Source organism: Myotis lucifugus, unplaced genomic scaffold (assembly GCF_000147115.1).
Source record: "Myotis lucifugus unplaced genomic scaffold, Myoluc2.0 scaffold_27, whole genome shotgun sequence".
Taxonomy (NCBI): Eukaryota; Metazoa; Chordata; class Mammalia; order Chiroptera; family Vespertilionidae; genus Myotis; species Myotis lucifugus.
Genome location: NW_005871075.1, coordinates 4,513,625 through 4,538,270, shown reverse-complemented (window position 1 = coordinate 4,538,270; position 24,646 = coordinate 4,513,625). Strand labels below are relative to the sequence as shown.

Here is a 24,646-nt window from a genome sequence, read left to right as displayed (position 1 = left end):
ATTCTTCCTGCCCTAAGCACAGACACAGGGCCATGGCTGAGACCACAAAGAGCCTGGACCGCTGGAGCTGAATGGTGCCAGGAGATTTTCCTGCTTCACAAAGCCTCATGCGTTGACTCAAGATTTCCCCAGCAGCACACGTTGGCTTCTCCTGCTTTAGTCAGTTCACTCAATTAGGAGATTCGCTACCTTCTGTGAGAGCTCACTGTCCTGGACAGAGTACCCCCTGCCTGCCGCCCCAGCCTCCTACCTCACTGGCCCCTGGTGACCACTGACCCCCAAGCAGGTTTGCTCACCAGCACCCAAACACACTGCCCACGAGGCCTCCGCTCCCCCTGCCCTCCCTCTCTGCCCATCCAAATGGTACGCTTCCTCCAAAAGGCCTTTCTGGCTCTTGCGACTCCCTCAGGCCTTATTCTTCGCATCTGCCCAGAACCCCTAGGCTCTCTCTCAGGTGCTTCTGGCTGCAGGCCCCCTTTGGTTTTATAATGCAGCCTTTTACAAAAGGAAGCCAGGATACCACATTGCTGTTAGAATGTAAGTCCAAGGAGGCAGGACGTTTGATCTTTTTTTCTTTGCTGTGCCCCCAATGCCTAGAAGAGCGCCTAGCATATAGTCGGCACTCAATAAATATTTGTGGAATGAATGACACCCGAATCATTAAATAGGTCAACAGCAGCAGCAAACGACCCTGCACTGGTTGGTGTCTGTGTGTGTGTGTGTGTGTGTATGTGTATGCATGTGTGTGTGCACACATGTACTTGCACTGTGAAAATAGCACCCAGAATCCTGGTAGCCTAAATGCCACCACCAGCCATGGAGGCATCTCTATTCAAACCTAGGGCCCCACGGAACATTTTGAACACTGTTTGTGTGTGGATAATGCCTTGGTAATTGATCACGAGCTTCTCAACTATATTCCTGAACGTTTATTTAAGCCTTTTGTTGCTTAAATTGGATGAGTCCGTGTTAACCCACCCAGACCCCCATCCCTGAAGCCAGGGTCTAACTTAGTATTCTTTGCTGACTAGCCCAGCACAAGCAACACCTTTTGAGGGCTTACTATGGGCTGGCCCTGGAGGTGCTGCAACGACTCATTAGGCAGGCGAGAGACCCAGAAACAAGCAAATACTTCTAGAAAAACCTGTTAAATGCTACCTAGGAGGCGTGCAGAAAGCACTCTGTGAGCAGTCTCTACATAGACAGTCCTCAGTATTTGCTGACAGGTCTAGAGCATCAACTGGATGCTGCCATCTGGATAAGAAGTCAGCACAAGTCACCTGAGACTGTGGTTGATTCCTGGGTGGGCTTTCTGAGTGTGCACTACTGACATTTTCAGCTCAGTATTCTGTCACCTCTGCGGGTCACAGGAAAAGAAGTACAGAATGAAGAAACCCTTCCTTAGCTCAGGGAAAAATATCCTGGGAATCGGTATTGAGTTTCCTTCTCAAATTTCTAGGGAACTAGACTCCATAGGCAGCACATCAAAGCCCGACCACCAGGATTCCTGGGGGACATGCAATTAGCAATTCCATCCTGTGTCCCCTGCAAAGCAGGACAGGCATGTAGAGGGAAGGTGGCAGTGGCGGGGGACCTGGAAAGATGGCCTACGAAGAACATGGGAGGGACACGGGATGGACATGCAACAGATCTTGGTCTCAGGTACCCTTGGGAAGTGTGGGTCTGTCTGCCCATGTCCAAAATGAATTGGTTTAGAAGATTCTGAAGATCCCTTCTAGCTCCAACAAGCTCAGGTCTGGAGCTGTTTCAGCCTCCTAACTCATCAGAAGTGTCTATGACTTGGCAATTTTTATTGCTCAGGCTGCGGGGTTGAACTTTCAATTGTTTGTAAAATTCAGGACTCTGCCGGGCTGCAGAAGGCCCGAGACCTATTTGTCGTTTATCATCTGCTGCTGATCATGTGAGCTAATAAAACTGCCAGGAGGTTTTCTCTTTGTTCCCAGCACTTCAAAGCATCTACTTTTTTGGTTAAAACTCCCAGGCCAATTATTATATGAACTCCTATTAAAGTCCGCTTGGCAGAGTTCACCTTCAAATTTTCAAACCTGAACTTTCCCAAAATTCTTGCCCAGACCCCATGCTGAGCCCTTACTCCTGATACGCGGTTAACTGCTTGTGTGCCTTCTTCTTCTTGAATATAAACATTTAAGAGAAAAATAAGTTACTCTTGCTCCTTTGATCGAGCATTTGGCTAAAATCCTTTATGTCCTCCCTGCCCACAGGCTTCAAAACCCTGCCTCGCTCACAGCGCTCTGTGATTCTATTTAACCCCCCTCCCCCAACCCCGTTCTTTTCATTTTTCATCCTTTATTATACTGATTAGTTTGCCAATAAAAAACTGACTCCATAGAGTTAGATATAAAAATTTTATGGACAAGAAGATACCGATAGAACTTTGACAACTAGAAAGCAATTCATATAAATGTCACCTGTTAATATTTTTGTGTAATAAAGTACTTTTCTTTGGTCCAAACTGTTAAAAAGTAAGCTTTTTAAATACAGTCCAGACTGAAGTAATTAAACCCCTTCTCTCTTTCTCCTCTCTCCCTCCCTCCCTCTCTCTTTCTCTATCCATTTGCATGAAAAGCTCCTCATGACTCTCAGGGTTTCCTGCTCTCAAAATCTTGCAGCTCATGGCCAAGGAGGGTCAAGAAGGAGGGCCTGAGGGAGGAGAGAGCGTTGATGAAAGCACAGCCTCTGCAGACAGGTCTGGGTTCAATCCCCAAGCCCTGTCTTAAAGGTGGCGACACCCCGGCCAGGTTATTCCTAACTACTCCGTCATCTACAAAATGAGGAAACGCGTATCTCACAGTGTTGCTGGGAGGAATGGAATGGCGGATGCACGCAAGTCCTTAGCACAGTGCCCAGGAACTATTAGCTATTGTGATGACTCCTACTTACAGTTAGTTATTCACTAGATGGGTTGATATACAGGGTGGGGCAAAAGTGGGTTTACAGTGGTTCATACAGAAAGTAATATGATTAAGAATAATACAAGAATAAACTCTGTTTCACAGACAACTATAAACCTACTTCTGCCCCATCCTGCTGAATGTACAGGACATAGAAGAGTGTCCGCCACAGAGTGGGCCCTTCATAATCGTAACAGCTGATGCATTTACAATACTTACTGCATGGCAGGCACAGTTCCAAGCGCTTTCCATGTATTAACTTCTTAAATCTCACAAGTACTTCAGGCAGGCGGTGGGTGGAAACTTCCCTTCAATCATTCATTCATTCAACTAAATTTATTGACTGCCTTCTACTCTATGCCAGATAGAGGGGGCAGAGCAGGGAACAAGATGGTAATGTTCTTTCTTTGTGGAGTTGATGAGACAGTGGATGGAGACCACAGAGTGAATCCCCAGATGAGGTCATTTCAGATGGTAATAACTGCTCTGGAGGAGGTGAGATGATAGTGGCTTCAACAGATTGGGTGGTCAGGGGAGGTGACAAGTTAAAAGGTCCATGCCAGGACCAAGCTGAGAGTGTGCAGAGAACAGCTTGGCCTAGTGGAGCACCATGAGCAGAATGAGATGAACTTCAGTATTTAATCGGCTCTATGTGGGATTTCTTTGGATTTAAAAGATTTGCAAAAAGCTGAATCACTGAATAAATAGCTGGAAGAAAACTGGATTGAAAGAAAGTTTGGAAAGCACTGATGTTAAGAAAACTTTGCCATTTTAGGAATAAGGAGTCCAGGGTTCTGGCCTTGCTCTGTTTCTAATTGCTGAGTTACTTGGAGAAAGTCACTGAACTTCTCTGGCCCCCTCACCTCCAATGAAGAAATAGAAACTACAATGCTACTTCCCAAGGGTGTGTGTGGGTCAAGTGAAAGGGCCCCTGGGGAAGTCAGCCCATGGAAGTGCAAGGTACGTGGGTGGATGTGGTCAAGGGGCTCCTGAGAGGTGGACAGAGGGCACAGAGGCCAGCTCTGGGCAAGACTGACATCCACTGGGTGTCCCAAAGTTGCTGGAGGGAAAATGGATTGGCACAACTGGGACTTGCTCATTTATATCACTGGCTGGGTAATTCTCTTCTGGGCTTAGAAAAAAACACGAAGTATTAAGTCCAGGCTACAGATAATGCCAGAGATTAGGTAGAAAGTGTAAGTGGGTTTTCTGTGAGAGATAAGCTGGAAACTTGGGCCTCAAATTTACAGGGTCAAACTATGCCTACCCTTGAGAGATGGGAATGGAATAATTTAAAATAAATCAGATAAACGCTCATAGGAAAGTCTTGTATTATCTTATAACAGTCTAAGAATTGAGATCGCTTTTGATAGATTACTTGGGCTTGTGCTCTGCATTGCGTGTGTGTGTGTGTGCATGTGTGCATGTGTATACATGTGTGTGTGATTCTAAGGAAGTCACATACTATGAGGCCTCTGTTTCAGAGTTTAAGAAACCAAGGTGCAGAGAGGTTTTGAACAGTAGTTTCAAGGACACTGCATTGGGAAAACTTCATTTAGCAAAAGAATCATTTAAAAGAGGTCAAAGAGGTTTTTCATGTTATTTTCTGGAGAGGTGGGGCAGACCCAAACTTTATCAGCGTGGGTCCCGGAACCACTTAAAGCAGCCGTGGTCAGTGGTTAGATAAGTCAGCCAAGTGCGACATGAGCGGCCTAAGTGCGCCTGTCCATTAGTGAGCCCTGGGAGATTACCCCGCATCTCCTCACAGCTTTTATGGGCTTGGTCCTCCTGCTCACTGGTGAGAGGACGAGAACTGAGGGCCAAGTTAAAACCGAAAAGAAACCACTGATAGTAGTTAAGCTGGTAATATAGGACTTTTCTTTCTTTTTGGGGGGGTGGGGTGGGGCTTTGAATTAGAATTGCTCATGTGTTTTCTCACATGTATGTTCATAGTCTTTAATCAAAGGCTTCCTTTGTCCTAACCCTTGAGATTCGGAACTAGAATTTTAAAAGGTTGGGACCAGTTCTCCAAGCCACGGCCACCACCGCTCTATTGCATCCAAGGCGGCAGCATCCAAGAGCTGCAAACAACACAGGCTTTAAGAAGAAAAGGCCGAAGAGGAGAGACCTGCAAACGGCACTAAAGATTTCAGCAGCACAGCCAGCCTCTTCCCCAAAGCCCACTTGCCGGGTCTCCCACCGCGTTTCCTCTTTCACACCCTCTGATCCTGTCTCGCCAAGTTCTTCTCCCCAGCCTCCCGTTATCAGGAAGCCCCCTCCAGCACTCAGTAGACAGCACCAGAATAGAACGGTCCAGGCTCTTCAGCACCAGAGTGGAGATAAAGAGCCGACTGCAGCTTCCCCTGCCAGGCTGAGCTGGGCGGCCCTGCTTACCCTGGTGATCTGAATGTTGTTCAGCTGCTGCTGCCAGTGCAGAATCGTCTCCATTCGGTACACCCACATGTTAATGTTCCCGACCAGCACGCACTTGCCGACCCTTTGCACCAATGTGCACAAGGACGTGTAGAGGGTCTGGAGTAGCTCCCTTATTAGTCTAATGTTTTGCTGGTCTTCCAGGACTTGGGTGGGGAAGAAAGAGAGAAATAATAGTTAGGCCACTGGGACACCCTACATTGTGTAAGGGGGCCTTTCTTCTGTATGCTGCTCGTGTTACCGGGGTACGGCCTCTGGGGATACGGTTTTCTTTCGGCCTGGCCAAGCTTCTGCACTCGAGGTTACCGGGTAGAGTTTCCGTTATCTGGGTCCCTCTTTGTTCTAGTCTCCCTAGTTTTCTACAAAGACTCTTTCTTTTTCATTGTTCCACCCACACCAGCGGTTCACCTGAGCTGAAAGCAGGTGCTTTTGCCCGGCTGTGCCATCCCGTTTAGATGGTTATTGGCAGGAGCATAGGGGAGTCGGGAGCATGGGTTCTAATCCTGGATGGATGACTCTTTGTGTGATCTGGACAAATCACTCTTTCTCATGGGCCTCAGTTTCCCCATATGTACAATGACTCAGTTGATCCAAAAACCCAAGGTTCCTTCTAGCTCCAAGAGCCCAGGAATCTCTTCTGCCTTGTACACAGCTCCATTTTCTAGGGATTTGGGCTCCAGAGGCTTGGTATCCAAGGTGGGGACAGGTGTTGACCCTGAGAAAACCGAGAGGCTTACGGCAGGGTAGATGATTTCAGGAAAAGGACAGGAGGGTGGTGCTCTTACTCTTTGCCATGGGCATGAGTTGTGCCTTTTTCTCATCTGGGATCTGAGATGCATCTGGAGTGATTCCTTTCCATCCACTCACACTCCCCTACATCTAATGACATGTCCACTCTGCTGGAAAATCCATCTGTCCATCCCCATGCCTATAAAAAGGGGTGAGAGAGTGAGAGAGAGCTCACCTTTCAGTACCACTTTTTCCAAAATGTTCATGAAGTTCTTTTGGGCAATGCCACTCAGGGATGTGAGCTGTGACTTCGCTATCAGTTCCAACAGCTGTGGGTAAAAATAGAAGTTGCCAGGCTTAGAATACAGAGATATTTTTCTCCTCTAATCTTTGCTTTTGAGTCACATGACACGTAGATACAGACTGACGGGGAGAGATAAACGGCAGGCAGGGCCACGAGGCAATAAAAAGCAGATGCTCAAAGGGAAAGACAAATGGGGGTAATTGAAAACCCAAGAATCAGACTGAATATTTAATTGCTTTTTTTCTTTTACATATAAAGAGTTTGGCTGCAGCCGGGGCTAATTCATTCTGCTTGTCCTACTTCAGCAAGTGGAGCTGATGTACTCTGAAGGGAACGAAACCTCTTATGACCTGCGAATGTCTGAGTTCCGAATAATCACTCCAAGCAGGACTTCTTTACCCGCACTGAACTTCTTCCCCACTGGCACTGACCGCTTGCAAGGCGCCCAAATGCTCATGTTCACCTTTCCCAGGCACTTTCCAAGGAAGTGGCCATTCTTACCAGGATATCTCCTGCTTATGCAGCATTCAATGAAAATGCCTATTAATTACACTCTTTTGTTGCACTTAACTTTTTGTAGAAAGAGTCCAATCATTGGAAGAGAGAGAAATTCAGGGATGTAGAGTATCTGTTGCTAAGAGGCTAGGATATTTGCAGCTCTAGGTGTAGGTTCAAGTCTTGGTTTGACCACTTATTGTCTCTGTGACTATGAGAAAATGACTGAGTTTCTTGGTGCCTCAGTTTCCTCATCTGTACTACTAACACTTAGAGTCCCCAAGGTTATTGAGAGCTTTCCACAAGGGCATGCACATACAGCCCTGAGCAGAGTGGCTGGCATTAATTAGGTGGGAAATAAAGGTGAGTTTGTTCATTGAAGAAGTCTGTCCCATTCCCACCACCCCCATGATCACCAATTAAGAAGAGAGATAGTAACTTAAGTTGATCCACCCTCAGCCCAATCTTCCTTCCCTTCCATAGCAAGATTCTTTACAGATGTGGAAAGATTTTTGTAAAAATTCAAAGATTCTATTGTTGAAAAGTAAAACTGCAGACTGGAGTGACCCATTTCACAGATGGGCAAAGTGAGGCTTGAGAAACTAATCCTTACCAATTACTCCACACACAGTGAGAGGCCTTGGCAGAGTCCTCATCACCCTTCATGCTTTCACAGAGTCATCAACAAAAGAGGTTGATGTAAAGTGAAAATAATTTTACCAGAATCCAATAGGCCTCAGGAAAACCTAACTAGCCTTAGTCTTAAAAAGTAAACTAGACATAGAGAACCAAGATCTCGGCTTTATTTGAGAGCTTGAATCCCTGCTCCTCGGAAACTTTCCAGGGGAGTTTCATCTCCTGGCCAGGCCCCAACTGAACTTTCCTTCAGATCAGTAAACACTGGATATGACACTGTGCTGGGTGCTGGAATCAAGGCTGAGGGAACTAGCAAAGTGACATTCTAAAAACTGGGCTGCAGAGGAGAACTGAAACTGTTGGATCCAAGCCCCAAGCAATTCAAAGAACCTCTGCTTCCAAAGCATTTGTTTAAAAATTCTGTCCCCATGGAGCCCCTTGGGAGCCTGTCAAACCACATACAGGCTTTTAATTTCCTGAGCATAGCTTTAAGTTCAAAAATAAAAAACAAAAAGAACCACCCCCAAAGCTTTCCTTCCTTGCCTGGCATCTCTCTCTCTCACACATGCAGGCAGAGACGCCGTCACCTGACTGGGAAGAAGGCGCCTAGAAAAGGCAGCGGCTGGTTTGTTAAGATTAGTACTGGTGATCCAAGGTCGGAAGTCAGGGGCTACCAAGTGGCCACTAAGAGAGGCAAGAATTCAAAACGTCCGTGGGCAGTGGCCACCCTGGATGCCCTCTGCCTGGCCCAGCTCTGTCACCAACCAGCACGTGACAGTCAAAAGAGGAGTGAAAAATGGCACAGAGGGACTGGCCAGACCTTTCATTTATCTCCCGGACCAACAACAAGATTCAGAAGGCCAAGCGATGGTCTATTAATACCCTGAGCCTCACATGACCAACACAAAGCATGATGAAAGAAAACAAAGCCTCGAGTCGTTCTTGGAAGGGCAGTCGGCTGTGTGACTCATAGGGGTGAGGGGGTGGGAGGTGGGTCAAGGGGGTGGGAGGAGGGCGGGCAGAGCTCGGTCTGGAATCCATCCCAAACTGAGTCCCTGTGACTACCATCTCATGAGGGTGTCACTTTTAGTTTTGTCTAAAAATGTGCCAATCACAAGGACAAGAATGATCTCAGAACCATGACTGTGCATTTGAGGGAAAAGAAAAAACCTTCTGGTCGGACTGAAATGATCTCTGAGGAGGAGAAGGAATAGAGCAGCCAAAATTTGTCCATCGACAGCAGAATGACATGTTCACTGCCCTGTGTTTAATCCCATCTTAATGGAAAGTCCTTCTCTTCACCTCCAGGGCAGCTGTGGGGTCGGGAGGAGACCTAGATTCTCTCGCTGGGTGACCTTTACATCTGTCATTCATTTAGCAAGTGTTTTTTGAGTGGCAACTCTATCCTGGTGTTGTGGTAGGTGACGTGGACGTGCGGATACAGACGCATGATCCCTACACTCATGGAGTTTACTGTCGAGTCTATGATTCAAGTCATTTAACCTCTCAGAACCCCAGTTTCTTCATTTCTAAAATGGAAATAGAAGGACTACTTACATCACAGGGTTGTTATGAGATGAATATGTAAAAAGACAATATGTAAATGAACAGGTGTGGCTGTGTTCCAATAAAACTTTATTTAAAAAACAGGTGGGGGACCATATTTGGCCCTTGTGTCCTAGTTTGCCAACTTCTACTGTATATATCATAGAGTTCAAGAGTGAGGGCTGTAGAGCCAGACTGCCTGCCTCAGTTTCCCATCTGCAAAACATGCATAATAATATTTCCTGTCTCAGAGTTGCTGTGAAGATAAAATGTGTTCATAAAGCACTCATCATAGTGCCTGGTACCAAGAATATACTCAATGAATTATTATTATTACAATACAGAGAATATTACTAGGTAAAATTACTGTTGGTTTAAAGACTTTTAGAACTCCTCTATTTCAATTTTATGTATTGTCAACCAACTGCTTAGATGCTTTCAAAATTTTAATATTCCTTTATGTCATTTTTATTATGTTGGTGATACATTTAATATCTCCCTCTCTGTTAATAAAAGTTAATGTTGATACATTTTATGACTTACACAGGTGCATCTACCATGAAGTCTTATTTCGCTAATAATAATAAAGGATGTTTATTACATGGCAGTAACTGTGCTAAGCACTTTACATGTGTGATTTCCTTTAAGCTTCGATGGTAACCCAATGGGGATGGGTTCTCCATTTGACAACAGAGGCTACTGCAGCTCAGAGAAGTTATGTAACTCACCTAAGACATACCAGCAGTAGTAAGTGACGGAACCAGCACTTGAGCCCAGATATGTCTAACAGAACACATGTATGTTGATAGCTTCAAAACTTCAGTTTCTCAAGGCCAATCACATGTGCACCTAGGGCCAAACTTTACTCTAAAAACAGCAGCAATGCCATGCATGGTTCTGTTCTGGGAAACAGAGTCTGGAAATTTTCTATCAATATTACCTTGTGACAGGTAATCAGCTTTTAACATTAAGGGAGAAATAACACCCAGAAAGTGTTAATAACACCTTTATTAGCCTTGGGTAAACCTTTTAGGCCCAGTTTTCATATCAGCATGAAAAATAGGCCCAGAACCAACCGGTAGGTAGTACTGTGTGAAATTCGTGGTCAAGAGGACAGGATTTATTAATTTCTGTGTCAAGAGAGCTGTGTGCCTAGGAGAGTAGAATTGTATTTAGCCATTGATTTACCAAGATGGCTTAGCCCAGTGGTTCTCAACCTTCCTAATGCCGTGACCCTTTAATACAGTTCCTCATGTTGTGGTGACCCCCAATTTCATTGTTACAAATTGAACATAATTAAAGCATAGTGATTAATCACAAAAACAATATGTAATTATATATGTGTTTTCCGATGGTCTTAGGCGACCCCTGTGAAAGGGTCGTTCAACCCCCAAAGGGGTTGCGACCCACAGGTTGAGAACCGCTGGGCCTTAGCCAGTTGGATTCTTTGCCACAAGAGAAAAGGAGAGCGGAAGCAAATGTCTTGTTTGGAAGTGGCTGTTGGTTTCTGCTGGGCAGATTTTAGCCCAGGTGCCGGGTATTTGTGGCCTTAAGGAGAGGCAGGAGGGTGGAGGGGGAGGAGGAGGAGGAGGAGGAGGAGGAGGACGGTTCTCGGCTCCTCCTGAATTCCATGGTGTCATCACCGTGTGGGTTGTGGGATATGTAGCATGATTTGCAGCGACTAGCTGTGCAGTAACAGGAAAGGTTCTGGGCCACCGGAGGAAGGGAGGGTGGTCACCGCATACCGAAACCACATCCTGCCCCTGAGCTTGGGCTCATGCTCGTTTGGACACGTAGGAGAAAAATCTAGTTGCAAGCAACAGCATCTAGCGAATCTCAGAGTGGATATCAACCACGGTTTGAAGATGAATGGGCAGAAAAGAGATTTCCCTCCTACCTCACTTTACCCACAGAAAAAGCAGGTTTCCTCTCTTCTCTTCCCTTCAGTTTATCTTTAACCAGTGAATCAGTTCATGTCACTTCTCTGCTTGGAACCCTCAAATGGCTTCCCTTTGCACTTAAAAAAGAAATCCAATCTCCTTCCCATGAATGGCAAGGTCCTCCCTGGTCTGGTTCTTGCTCCTTCGCCAGCCTCACTGTGCACGGTGCTTCCCCAGTTCGTTCCGCTCCGGCCACACAGCCTGCCATAGGTTCCCCGGACAGGCTCATTCCCCCCTCCCAGCCTTCGCCCTTGCCTGTCTTCACAAGCTGGCTCCATCCCATCCCTCAGGTCTCAGTTCAAATGTCACCTGCCCAGAGCCACCTTCCCCCATCACCATCCTATATGGAAACCTCCCAGTAGCCATCTTTGTCTTACTGTGGTTTCATTGTTCTTCCTTGTTCCATCTTATACATATCTGGCATGAACTTGTTTACTTACTAATTGTTTAGTTGGGATCTGATTCTCAAGACAGCAGGCATTGTTTTGTTTATCCCTCCACCCCAATCTGGCACAAGGTAGTGCTCACCCCGTATTTGTTTGTTAATACATGAGATTAGAATCAAGGAGTGTGATAGCTGGAAGGGACCTGGGAAACAATATACCCGAATTGCTCCTGCTCTAGAGGAGGTGGCTCCTCACATGGTCAAATGACACAATCAAGGTCAACGGTAGATGGTCTGAACTGTCAGGCTGGCATCCATATGGGGTCTGGTCCCAGACTGATGCCCCACCTCTACCCTCTATTTACAATGCAAACATATCATAGAGACTTTCCAGGAGGGCAAGCAGCTGAGATCTAGAGGGACACTAAATAATGGGGGCTTCAGAAGCATCAACAACAAGTAGCAGCTGCCCTACCTATCAGTTTGAAACAAAACCACACCAAGGTTAACCATCAGGCTATTGCCTAAGTACAGTCCATTTCGCATAGGCTATGAAGAATAAATATAAATTTATCCCCAAATCCCTCCATCTCCTATGACAGTGTGCTCTGCACGTTGAATTCTAAGTCTGATTGGAAAACATGCCACGGGATTATCAGAGGTAGAAAAGCAGCTTCAAGAAAGCCCCTGCCATTTCTCACATGCCCAGTACCCTCAGGAAGATAATGTTTCTTGCAATAAACTTCTGGTTACATCAGGCAATGCCTCTGCCTGCACTGCATGCTCTGTACTTTATTTAATGGGTAAATAAAATTTAAAACAAGTTAAAAACCTGGAAAGTTTTGTCCTGACGTTGAGCTTGAACACTGACAAGCTGGAAGAGGGAAACTTTTCAGCTACATTAATCATCTGCAGGCATGTCAAGGCTGGGTAAATATTATTTGCAAGTGAAACATCTCTCTAACTGAGGGCGTTAAGATCCTAAGAAGGAGGGCCAAGTTTACACGGATTAATTGTATTCTCGGCCGAGAGAAACTTGCTTCTGCCTTCCATCCATCCAGATATTTTTGAACTTGCAATGGCGTCCTGCTCTCTGTTGCATCAGTCTGAACAGCTCTGTGTGACTCAATGACCCTGCTTAAGTTGGACTCCCCATCTACTCCAGCGCCCCTCACCTCTACCCTCTGATTCTACGAGGTTGGATGTCACATGGCTCTCAGCCCCGGGCCCACCATCACTCCCTTCCACTTCTGTTCTTCCCCATCTCAGGTTTCTCTTCGGGACATTTGTCCTTGCAAAGCCTTCCACCTTCCTCTGCACCTGGCCACCTTTCAAGGAAGGAGACACTCGGGTTCTACCTTTTCTAAGATGCTGTCTCCAGTGTTCCCCCCTTCATGCTCCAAATGGGACCAGACTCAACTTGCTACTTCAGTAGCTGTACCTTGTTCCCCAAAGTAGCCCAGAAGCTCCTGACAAGCAGGGGCCAGGTCCTACATGATTCTCAAATGGCTATGGCAATGCTAGGGATACGGTTATGGATTTACCAGGGAAGGGTTATGGGTTTACAATACAGTTTAGGGAGTCGAAAGCATTCGCCCCAAACAATTTGCTAGGTATGGGGACCTAGCAGGAGGATGCTGCCAACTCCTGGCCATTGGAGAGCTCTTTCTTCAGTGGACTCCAGGGGCCTTCGGGTCCTAGGTCACAGAGACGTAAAATAAACCTCTGTCCTACCCTCAATCACAGCAACTCAGAACACAGTGTCAGATGCTCTCGGGGCCTCCCTCCATGACTGGGAGAAAAGTCTGCCGAACAGGCACTTAAAACTCCGCTCACCTGTCCAGTGTAGCATAACCCCTGTATTGAGCACCCGGGTTAGCCTAGAAACCTAGGTAGACTTTTAGTCTGAAATATATTTCTGGACCTGTGGTGGGATATGTTTAGATTCTGAGTCCTCAAGAAAAACGTCATACAAAAAACAGGCACATCTTTGATCCAGCAGTCTCCAAAGCAGGATGGGAAAGAATTTTAAAAATCAATCTCTATATTTTATTTCACCTTTAATTTCCATTTTTGAGAGTTTTCTGATGCCTGTAATTAGGACCCTAAAGATAATAGTAACAGCAACAACTGATACCATGTACCAGGCACTGTTGGAATGCCTTTTACTTGTTTGTATTCAGTTTAATTCTCACAGCAACACAACGGGAGAGACCACTATCAGCACCTTCTATAGGTATGTGATTTACAAGCTGAATTCATGAGTAGGCATACACGGACAGCACATGTTTTCATATTTATTTACTGTTAGGGGTCCATGGTCAAAAACACCGCTATCTCGTCTGTCAGCCTTCCCCTGTTTCTTTGGGTGCCCCCACTTCTGTGGGAACCCTCCTACTTCTGCAATGACTCCTGTGGTTGTGTGGGCACCCTCACTTCTTCAGGTAGCCCCCCACTTCTACATGCGCTTCCTCACTTCTGTGGGCTCCCAGACCTGGCAGGTTCTGCTTGTCTCAGTGCTCACTCCGACTGAGAAGGCCAGGAATTCCAAGACACGCAGACTTTGTCCTGGGAAATCACTAGCAGTCTGATGGCCATTCACTGCCGGACAGCCCTGTGCCCTCACTGATGGTGCCCTGCAGTGGGTTCTCACGATCCCCTACCATTGCTGTGAGCCGTTTTTAAATGGGCTCATGGCTCTTTGATTTTGACCCTGTTGCCATTGAGGGCTGGACACCTTCCCTTCATCCCAGCTTCTCAGTCGCAATGGAAAAAGATAACATCAATTTTAAGATCCAAGAGGCAGAGGCCACCCTCCATCAACGGGAGGCCAGCCACCACGTGTGTGCAGCACTAAATTAATCCAAGGTCACAGTGGCAGAGGGGCTGGCTGCCCATGCACATCACGCCCCACCAGGGGCTTGGCAACAGCACGCCCTTAATTGAAGGCATTGGGTTTGCATTTGAGTCATGGTGCCCTATTTCAGCCTTTGTTTGCCAAACCACCAGTCAACTTAAACTAAAACATGTTTTTGGAAGAGACTTTTAGGAGGTGGTAGGAATGCATAACTTGCTGGAAATATCCAAATGGACTTGGGGTGGTGATGCAGGGACAAAATAAGAACATGCATGGGTTTAGGTTGTGATTCTCTGCTGCAGAGGGACAGAGAGAGTGGGCAGCTTTCGTTAGTCCTTCCTGATCCGCTAGCTATGGGGGTCAGTTCATCCCAGTCAGGAAACTGGTAGGCAAGTTTCTCCAGTATGTTCCTGGTCTGCACATGGCATCTGTGGTGACCATCAACGTGGTCACAGTCTCATTCCATAGAGAGAGCTGGGAGGACCAGGTCACAGGCCACCCTGACATTAAAGCATCCCGTGAGCCTGCCTCACGATCTATTTAAAAACCTAGTGTGCAAAATATACCATTTGGGCCCCCACGTAGTTCCTGAGCTGGTTTGCAAACTTGAAAACACACTGGGGTCACTTGGTGGATACATTTTCATAGCAATGCCGGGCACCACTTCAGCCAATGCCATCAGCCACAGCTGAGGTGGCCTTCCGTAGACCAGCTTCGCAGGTGATTCTAACACGCAGCCAGGGTTGGGGCCACGGTCACAGCAGGCTCACTTCATGGAGCCATGAGCAGTGTGTGGTCTCTGAACCCTCCCAGTTTACTGGATCCTCACTTTCTCTGGGCCCTGGGTGAGTCAGTCAGCACTTCCCTCCTGTGGTTACCAGTTTGAGCCCCACCACCGGCCCAGCTCCTGGAATCCTCTCCAGTCACGCCCCCAACAAGGGGAATTTCCAAAATGTGTTGGTCTTGAGGCATGGTGTAAACAATTTCTTAAAAAATGACCATTCATAAATGAGTCAGTTGCTGCTTCTAAAGACTTTAAATCATCTTTAAAACCCACAGTTAAAATAGTATTCAAGCCATTGGGTGTATGTGGGGAAGGGGATAATGTCAGTAGGTGTAGCTTGAATTCAGTTCCGGTACAAATGCAATTTATATTAAAAATATAAAACCTCTGCAATTTATATTCAAAATGTTTGGTTTCAAAATTTCCACAGATTCCTGTGCTGACTATTTAAAATTATAACATTTTGAGATAGCAGCGTTCGCCATCTCTTTGATTCCTTCTGCGTCTCTTCTTCTGGAGATGTCAGCCAGCATGAACACAACTTATTTAAAAAATGGACTTTGCCTTTAAAGAGAATAAAACAATTTTTTAAGGCCTTCAAAGTTGGTTCAGCTTCTTACTGGAACTAAGAAATCGCTGCCGCATCAAGAAACCATTAGGTCGAAGTAGTAAATGGGGAGAAGATACTGGCAAGCCACTTTGCAAAGTTGGTTTAAGGATAAGAAGAATATATGAGAAGTGTATTGAGTTCCTCAGAAGAAAGCCTCAAAATGCAGTGCCTATCATTAAATTGTTTTAAGCTCTTCATAAAAATAACATATTATTTCTCAAATTACAGAGGGCTCTGACAGTGAAGGGGAAAAAAAAGATTGTTCTTTCCAAAACAGTAATATTTTTCCACTACTTCTGAACCTAACAACTCTGAAAGCATTGGGCAGTTTCTCTAACTTCAAAATTATTGCAGAGAAAGTGCTCATGAGACAGTTTGCAATTAGACACTATCAGGCACAAGTGCTTCGTGCTGAGTCTTAATCAACTGCAAGATCTCCTACTTATTATTTTTAAAGTAGAAAAAACATTTTTATCAACTTAACAATACTAGTAAATATCAGTAGCTGACTTTGCATAATAGTTTCTGGTCCGCAGACTATTTCCATATGTAATGCATTACGGAGTTTCACAGCCATCCGGTGCAGCTGAGGCTGTTCTGTCATCTCACAGAGGGGAAAACGGAGTCTTGGAGAGGCTGAAACAGTGAAGGTGGTAGGAGCTTTCAACCTCTGACCCCGGGCCATTCTACTGACAGTCCTCTGCTTACATAAAACTTACTGTGGACTGCGCTGGCTTCAGATCCTCCTTTTGTACTTATGTAACTTCATGACTTTGGAAAATTCATTTTATCTTGCTACACCTCCATTTGTTTATTTTTAAAAATATATTTTTATTAACTTCAGAGAGGAAAGGAGAGGGAGAGAAAGAGATAGAGACATCAATGATGAGAGAGAATCATTGATTGGCTGCCTCCTGCATGCCCCACACTGGGGATCGAGCCCGAAACCTGGGCATGTGCCCTGACCACGAATTGAACCGTGATCTCCTGGTTCATAGGTCAATGCTCAACCACCGAGCCACGCCTGCTGGGCTACACCTCCATTTGTTTAAACAGAGATAATAAAAGTACCTACACTTTGCCCTAAACGGTTTGGCTCAGTGGATAGAGCGTCGGCCTGCGGACTGAAGGGTCCCAGGTTAAATTTCGGTCAAGGGCATGTACCTTGGTTGCGGGTATATCCCCAGTAGGGGGTGTGCAGGAGGCAGCTGATCGATGTTTCTCTCTCATCGATGTTTCTAACTCTCTATCCTTCTCCCTTCCTCTCTGTAAAAAAATCAGTAAAATATATATTTTTAAAAAGTACCTACACTTTGTAGGGTTATAGAAAGGATAAAGGAGGATAATGCATGAAATAGATTTTCCCTGTTATGATCCTGGCTCCTTTCTGTAACTCTCTTTCTTGTGAAAGGAATAACAGGTGGGAAGGAGAACCATCTGAAACCTGGCCATGTTGCTGACCAGTTTGTAACGAAGACGCCAGATCTGGGTGTCTGGCTCCAACACTGAGAGGATGGAAACTATTCATATTCTTAGCGACAGTGTCCAGATCTTCCTGGCCTGTCTCCAACCAGCCTGCACTGGCTGCAGGCCGCAGTGACCTCCCTGAAGTGACAGAGTCACACCGAATGACACGAACGCTTCATCGAGACAGGCTCCTATTTTCAACCCTTTTGGATTGGAATAAGGGCTCAGCTGAAGAGTGGACAGATCTGCTCATGTGGCCCCGGCTCAGCTCAGAGCTCCTCCCTCTAAGGAGGCCTGGGTTTTCATCAGGTCAGCTGGGATGGCAGCCCTGCATCTGCCCAGATGACAGGTGAACGATCCGGGCCTCAAGGGGGCCTGAATGTCATCTCTCTGGCCGAGCCTTCGGAATCATCTGACTCAATGACATGGCACGGAGGAGCACAACAACCCGGGAAGAAGAAAATAAAAACCAAACCTACCAACACCCACGTTCCCTCCTACTCCTGAGCCTAAAATCCAAACAGCTGCTACCTCCCAGGCTGCACCACTGACAAAAACGCACAATGATAAACCAATTAAGAAGAATCCCTGACTTGGAGGCCATGGCTAGACTTACTTGCTTGACCATCATCATCATTGGTATTTCCAGACAGCTCATTAAAAACAAAGGGAAAGCACCTGACCCAGACAGGTAGTTTCAGGTAAACACAGGAGTGGCTATTGTTATCATATGAGGGTGGCAGTGGGTGGGAGTTACGGGAAAGAAGCACTGAGGTGCTTTGAACTCATCCACTGTTGTGGTCTGAACCCAGAAAGCCTTGGGCTCACCTAGAGGCAGCTGCAGTGGGTCAAGGAGTTGGACCGTGAGAAGAGTCAGATGTGCAGAAGGTTTTCAAAACCAGCCAAGGTGCTTTATGGCTTGCTGCTCAGTTCTCTCTCGCTAATGTTGCTGGCTGCAGCGTGCTCCCTTTTACCCACGGGGGCTGGGAGCGGCTCCCTAAGCATCCTGGCATCCCATCTGCCCTCTGTCCTCTATCGGGGCCAATCTCAGGGACACCCCAACAACCCACATAAGAAGTATGTCGGGAAGGGGGAAGTTGAGTCCATTTCTGCTTTCCTCAAAGTTCTCAGGGTCCTAAAAAGTTACTTCTTTGGGGAAACTACTTGTAGACAACCCGAAAAGACAATACAACTTGAGAAAGAGGCTGGGTCAGCCTTCGGGTTCCTGGGACTTACCCTGACGACGTAGTTAAATCTTCTGGAGTCCAGGATGGCGGTGGAGAAGTCCAGCCTGTTGAAAGCTTCCCCCAATGTGCAATAACCATGGCGCTGAACATGAGAAGAGGGATGCGGAGGTTATTCCAGAACAATCCACCGGACTGGACGGAATACACTTGGTGCCTGTCCTAGGTAACCATGACCATTTCCTCCTTTCTTGTGCCATGACATGCCTTTTCTGGGAACCCCCCGAGAGCCACAAATATGGGGGTAGTGGAGCTGGCAGCTGCTTCGGTCAGTGACTCACAGGTTAACACCCCTCTTTGTGACTTGAACCATTTGGGCCCTTGTTCCCTGCACAGAGTAGCCGGGGAAATTCATAAGTAGCTGCTCATCAAGGAAAGGCTAGGAGCTGGATGTGTGATGTGTGAGACGGTGGCAGCTGCTCATGGTAACACACTCCTGGGAGGAGCAGCAGACCTACCTGCCGACTCTGCCTGCTACCTCGCCTCGCATCGCCAGTACTTTCTCAATCTGATCATCAGAAGGGTTTTTAAGGCTTCACGAAGAAGCAAAAAGTTTTGGCCCAGCAGGTGTGGCTCAGTGGTTGAGCGTTGGCCCATGAACCAGGAGGTCATGGTTCCATTCCCCGGTCAGGGTGCATGCCGGGCTATGGGCTCAATCCCCAGTAGGGAGTGTGCAGGAGGCAGCCAGTCAATGTCTCTTTTTCATCAATGTTTCTATCTCTCTATCCCTCTTCCTTCCCCTCTCTCTAAAATCAATGAAAACATATATATTTTTTAAAAAGAAGTTTTGATCTTTGACCTATGAACCCATAAGGAACTGGCAGTAGAGAGCCCTGACTCATAGTCCCAGCTCAGCTCTGGGTATCTGGGTGCCTCACTGACCCTTCGGGGTCTCAGATCACAGAGGGAACCAGATGTTCTCCAATGATAGAAAGTCCATCATTCTCTCCTACTGCCTTGTATCCTAGTTGTCTGAGCAAATACTGCCTGTGCAGAGAGAAAATATGCACAAAGGGTTGTATAAAGTGCCATCAAGTGTGGTAATTACAGTCTGGTCTCCTTCTACTAGTACATCTAGCTCGGTGCCTCACACGGATCAGGCAAAAACATTCTGCTCTGTTTAGTGATTAGCTCTTCCAGGGCTAAAACTTAACTGAGTTGAAATCTAAAGAGATCTTAGAACAAAAAGGAGGGACTGTCTTGAGGCAAAAAGGCCAGGGCTTCATAATAATATATTTGAGGTGGGCATCTTTATACATATTTTTACATACATTATCTTACTGAATGATTGGGGGCGGGGGGCAACTAGTGACTTTTGCTTCTCTCTCTCTGAAGCCCTAGATTCTCATGGTTGGCTAGTTAGTGGGCTGCTCGTCACCATCACCCACACCCCAGAAGACAGTCATGATTTGAAATAACACTGTTGCTCAATTTCCCCCCACTCTGTCGGGAAAGGCGTAAAGCTAAGCGTACTCTTTAATAACAGATGATGCTCACCTCTTTAGTACTTCCTTTGTGAACATAGATCCATTTTTCTTGGTGAAAATCTAGAGACAAGAAAACATACCCAGTTTGAACATGCCCAAGATTGTAAACTTGTTTCTTTTTCATTTATCTCAGAGTGTAAAAAGTTTCGAACACACACACACACACACACACACACACACAACTCTACTGACAATTTAAGAGGCTGCAAATGCCTAATTTCTGCAGTGTATAGATACTGAGTTACAATTTACTTTGTCTGAAGCACTCTCATTGCTCCAAACTAAAAAAAAAAAAAAAAAAAAAAAAAAAAAAAAAAATCTAATACCCAAGTACAAGTTTGTTTTATATGCCAAGCCTACAACTTATGCAAGGTCATAAAAAGAAATAAAACAGATAACACACGGGAACTATGCAGTGCAGATGGATTAAACTAAAGATCTGTAATTCCTGCTTATTAATAGAACTTTACACTCTCCTTTGACACTCACGTACAGCATCTAGAAATGTTACTAATATTTATACAAGGAAAGAGGGAGAAACAAATCCATTTTCAAAGCCTCAAAACAGTTCAAAATAAAAGCATGCGCTGGAATTGACTCAGCTGACCTTATCGCTGTATCATAACTAAATTAACTATGTCAAATATAAGTGACAAGCAGGAAAAAAACACCCCAGCTAGCAACTGACTGTATAAACAAGACTATAAAGAACACATTCATCTTGCTCGTAAAATGCATAGACAGGTTTCTGAGTGCAAAGATCCCAGCATCCTCCAGCAATGACACGGTAAACATCGAGGCAGATGTCTAACAGGAGGTGTGATTACTCCCCTCCCCCTCCCCAAGCCGACCGTAACATCTTCAAACAGTGTTCCCAAGTTCAAAACGAAGGGCTTACATTGAGTTTTGGTTTTGCAGTTCAGCATGTCCTTCTTTCTCTTCTTGGCCGCCACGTCATAGTTGAGGCTGTTGAAAAGATTCTCCTTGTTGTACACTTCCTTGTTGCAGTAGCTAGGAAAAACAAGGCGAGAGGGGAAATGCTGTCACAGCTATACTTTAACATGAGCTGTTTCCCTAAGTAGCTTACTGGTTATAAAACACGCTTCTCAAACACAACAATAAATACCCCTCCAAAGAGGTCTCTCCAGGCACAGACATCCCTCTTTCAGGATCAGATATTGTCACATCTCAGTGGAAGGCAGGGATGGGGGCTGCTGCTGCTTTTGAATTCCCAACAGTGCCTGCCATTGTATTTGACACACAGCCCTGCACTCTCCACACAGGGCTCTACAATATTACTTTAAGCAAAGAGGATGAATGGAGGGAGTGGGAGAGGGGCCATTACTGGTATCCCTGTAATGCACAATGCCCTCCTTTTGCAAAAGTCCCCACCCCAAGCCGTTTTTCAAAAAGATAGAATTCACCTACCATACAATTCTCCTACTGAAAATGCACCCAAGCTGCTTTTAACTAGCATGCCTCTCTAAGCCTTTAAAACGTGATCACATTTACAAAAATCCGACTTGCAAACTCCATTTCTAGGAGATGATCTGTGAACCGAGCTAGTTGTTTAGTTTTCATGTAATGGACTAACACCTGGCGTCATGTTTAGAGGTGAGGAACTTGGATCCTAAAGGAAACAAGCTGAGTTCACAATTCATACATTCAAAAGGGCCGAAAAGACAGAACTGCCCAAGTCCCAGGTCACTAGAGGAATCGCAGGGTCAACCTGGGTCACGTGGATTGTTCCCTCGTAGGATAAGCCATCATTAGGGAGGACTGACCGAGTTCTGACCTACTATACAATGTCCCTTCAAGGTCAACCTCTGCAGCGTTTCCACAGAAGGGAAGCAGGAGAAACACTGAGGTAGAATGGGAAGGTAGGTTCCCAACTCTCCCAACTCCCATGGGGTATGTAGGTATACGCAAGGTAGGTTATAGAATGCCAAGAAGTAAAACATAAATTAGGTTTTATAAAAACTACACCACCAATATATTAGAGTCCTTTACAATTACCTGAGTTCCTCTGCTAAACTTAAAATGTGATTTGATTTATATCTTTTTTTGGACAAACACCGATTGAGTTAAATCAGACACATCTGTATTTCTCCAATCTGTGGACACTGTGTAAATGGTAGAAAGGAGGGTTTGAAGCAAGTTCCAGTCCCCTGTTGTTACAATGGTCTCTCAAATAGCACTTCAATGAGTACAATGAGTAACTTGCTAAAATGCTTGCACGTGACAATACCAACAACATATTCAGTGTTTCTAGACCCATCGGGATAAGCTTGATGGATAACCAATCATTTGTTAATCTTCCATTGGAAGGCCCTGCTTAATACCATTTACTGCGCTTCCTAATATCTTTAGCCTTCTCCTTTTCATTCAGAGAGTCAGGGTATTTTTAGGTTTCAGAGAGATTGCTGTAGAAATGTCCTCTCTTGGAGGTACTTTCTCCCGCAGGCCGAGGGTGAATGTTCCGGGCCAGCTTTGTGTCACACAGGAGTGTGTGTTTGTCCACTTGCGGCAGAAGAGGGGCAGAACAAAGGGAGGGCAGAACTCTGAGTCCTTAAAGCTAACTTAAGAAATTCCAATCAAGGTTGAGGAGAAGGGGAAAATGGAAAGTCACTTGACCGATCCATGATGTACGAAGGCCGAGAACAGCTTTAGGAAGCAGCGAGGCCGTTCTGTGTGCTTCTTTTTAAAGGAAGCACACACATGCACCACCAGCAAAACCCGAGAGCTTACATTCCACATATAAAACAAAGCTGTGTTATTCTGGATCATACCTGGAGGTAGAGCAGAAAAATCTCAGAGCCCGGGCCACAGACTGTGACCTTGCCTCAGAAATTTTAAATATTTATATTTCACCTGATTCCTTTCTAATTGAAAACATTCCCGAAAAAAAAAATTCAAGCCTTTGCTTTCCTCAAGGAAACGACAATAACCTGCGTTAAGCCTGCGTGAGTCATTCCCAAGGCTAGTTTCAGAAGAATTTGACATAACTAATGATGCTCTCTCACTGCAGAATGTAGAGAAGCTTGAACCAAAGCGGAAACCGTGTATTTTTCTCTTGGTCATTAGGTTCTGGGACCCCCGAGGGAAGGTCTAGAAAGTACGGTTATGGGGTTTATTTATGTTGCCTGCGTATATGTTTTCTTTTAAGCAATAATATACTCAGAGACTATTTTGAGAGTTCAATTATGTCCATTTCAAGGATATGCAAAGCCAATGGGAAATTACAACAGAATTTTTTTTTTTTTTTTAACAAGAATAGCTACCACCATTCTGGAACCCGTGACATTTATTTATTTATTTATTTATTTATTTATTTAAAAAAGCAAAACCACTGAAGGAGGTTGCTTGCTTCGATCACAGCCAGTAAGTTGCTATTTTGTAGTCACTTCTTACTATTGCTGATTTGTATAGGCACAGGCCTAGAATAAGAAAGAAGGCCTCTCCCAGCCCTATAATATCACCAAACATTCCAAGATATTCGAAGACAACTTTAGAAAAGGTGGAAAGATTTCAAAGTAAGATTATTTTGGCAGCAGAGATAAAGGGAGGGGCAGAAAAGCACAAGCCTTATTTCTCATTTTCTTTGCAATAACAGGCCATTTAAGAACACGGTGGCTGCTCTGGAGGGCTCAGTTGTAGATGAAGGCCAATGAGATGTCTATGCTCATTTGCCCCGTTACATACCCAAATTGTCAAATGTATATGGTTAGTACAGGGATTGCATGGTAAAAAAAAAAAACCTGCTTGGTGTATAAAGCTCTCAGAACACAGCCTTGCTCACAGTAAGCACTCATAAAAATCTTAACTATTTTTTTTCTTTTCTTATGCCCTACTCATCCAGGGCACCAAGGTAAAATTCCTGCTTCCTGGTTCAGCCTTAGCTATACTGGAAAGCAACATTAAACTTTTTTAAAAAATTTATCTTATTGATTTTTTACAGAGAGGAAGGGAGAGGGATAGAGAGTTAGAAACATCAATGAGAGAAACATCGATCAGCTGCCTCCTGCACACTCCCCACTGGGGATGTGCCTGCAACCAAGGTACATGCCCTCGACTAGAATCGAACCTGGGACCCTTCAGTCCGCAGGCTGACGCTCTATCCACTGAGCCAAACCAGTTAGGGCAACATTAAACTTTTTGACTGGAGGCCTGGAGGCCTGGAGAAGGGTGGCTGTGGCTCAGCTGAGATTACTCATTTGGGGGTGGATGAGTGTAGGGAGGGGGGTTGTTGGTGAGAAGGGCTGTCTCAGGTGCCTCCACCAGCACTTCCTTGAAACATTCTTGGATCACCGAACTCATTCTGAGCTCTTTCCTTGAATTTTAAATATGTCCCACCAAATTTTTTGTTTTGTTTTGAGATTTTATTATTTATTTATTGTTAATCCTCACCCGAGGACATTTTCCCATTGGTTTTTAGAGAGAGTGGAAGGGAGGGGGAGAGACAGAGAGAGAGAGAAACATCAATGTGACAGAGACACATTGGTTGCCTTCCGTACTCGCCCTGACCAGGGCCAGGGGTGAGCCTGCGACTATAGTACATGCCCTTGACTGGAATAGAACCCAGGACCCTTCAGCCTGTGGCCCAAAGCTCTACCCACTGAACCAAACCGGCTAGGACTGTCTCACCAAATTTAACACTTGTCATTCCTTCTCTGTCTTGCGTAGTTTCAACGTTTTGAGAAGGGGCCCTGCTTTAGGCTTATCTGAAATCCTCCATGATCTCATTTCGGGGCACTTGGCAGCAGTGGGCTTTGTAACATTCAGCAGCTGGAGGAGGCC

General features: G+C 45.5%; 1 protein-coding gene across 2 annotated transcripts in view; it reads right to left on the bottom strand.

The window, feature by feature from the left end:
* Positions 1-24,646, bottom strand: part of FBXO32 (F-box protein 32) — a 32,377-nt gene that overhangs the window by 4,646 nt on the left and 3,085 nt on the right. For both annotated transcript variants that reach the window (XM_023751958.1, XM_006086323.3), the window contains exons 2-6: positions 20,748-20,860; positions 19,860-19,909; positions 18,355-18,447; positions 6,331-6,424; positions 5,328-5,512 (exon numbers count right to left, since the gene is read on the bottom strand). In XM_023751958.1, the coding sequence (XP_023607726.1) occupies positions 5,328-5,512; positions 6,331-6,424; positions 18,355-18,447; positions 19,860-19,909; positions 20,748-20,860 (535 nt within the window). The remainder of the gene's footprint in view (positions 1-5,327; positions 5,513-6,330; positions 6,425-18,354; positions 18,448-19,859; positions 19,910-20,747; positions 20,861-24,646) is intronic.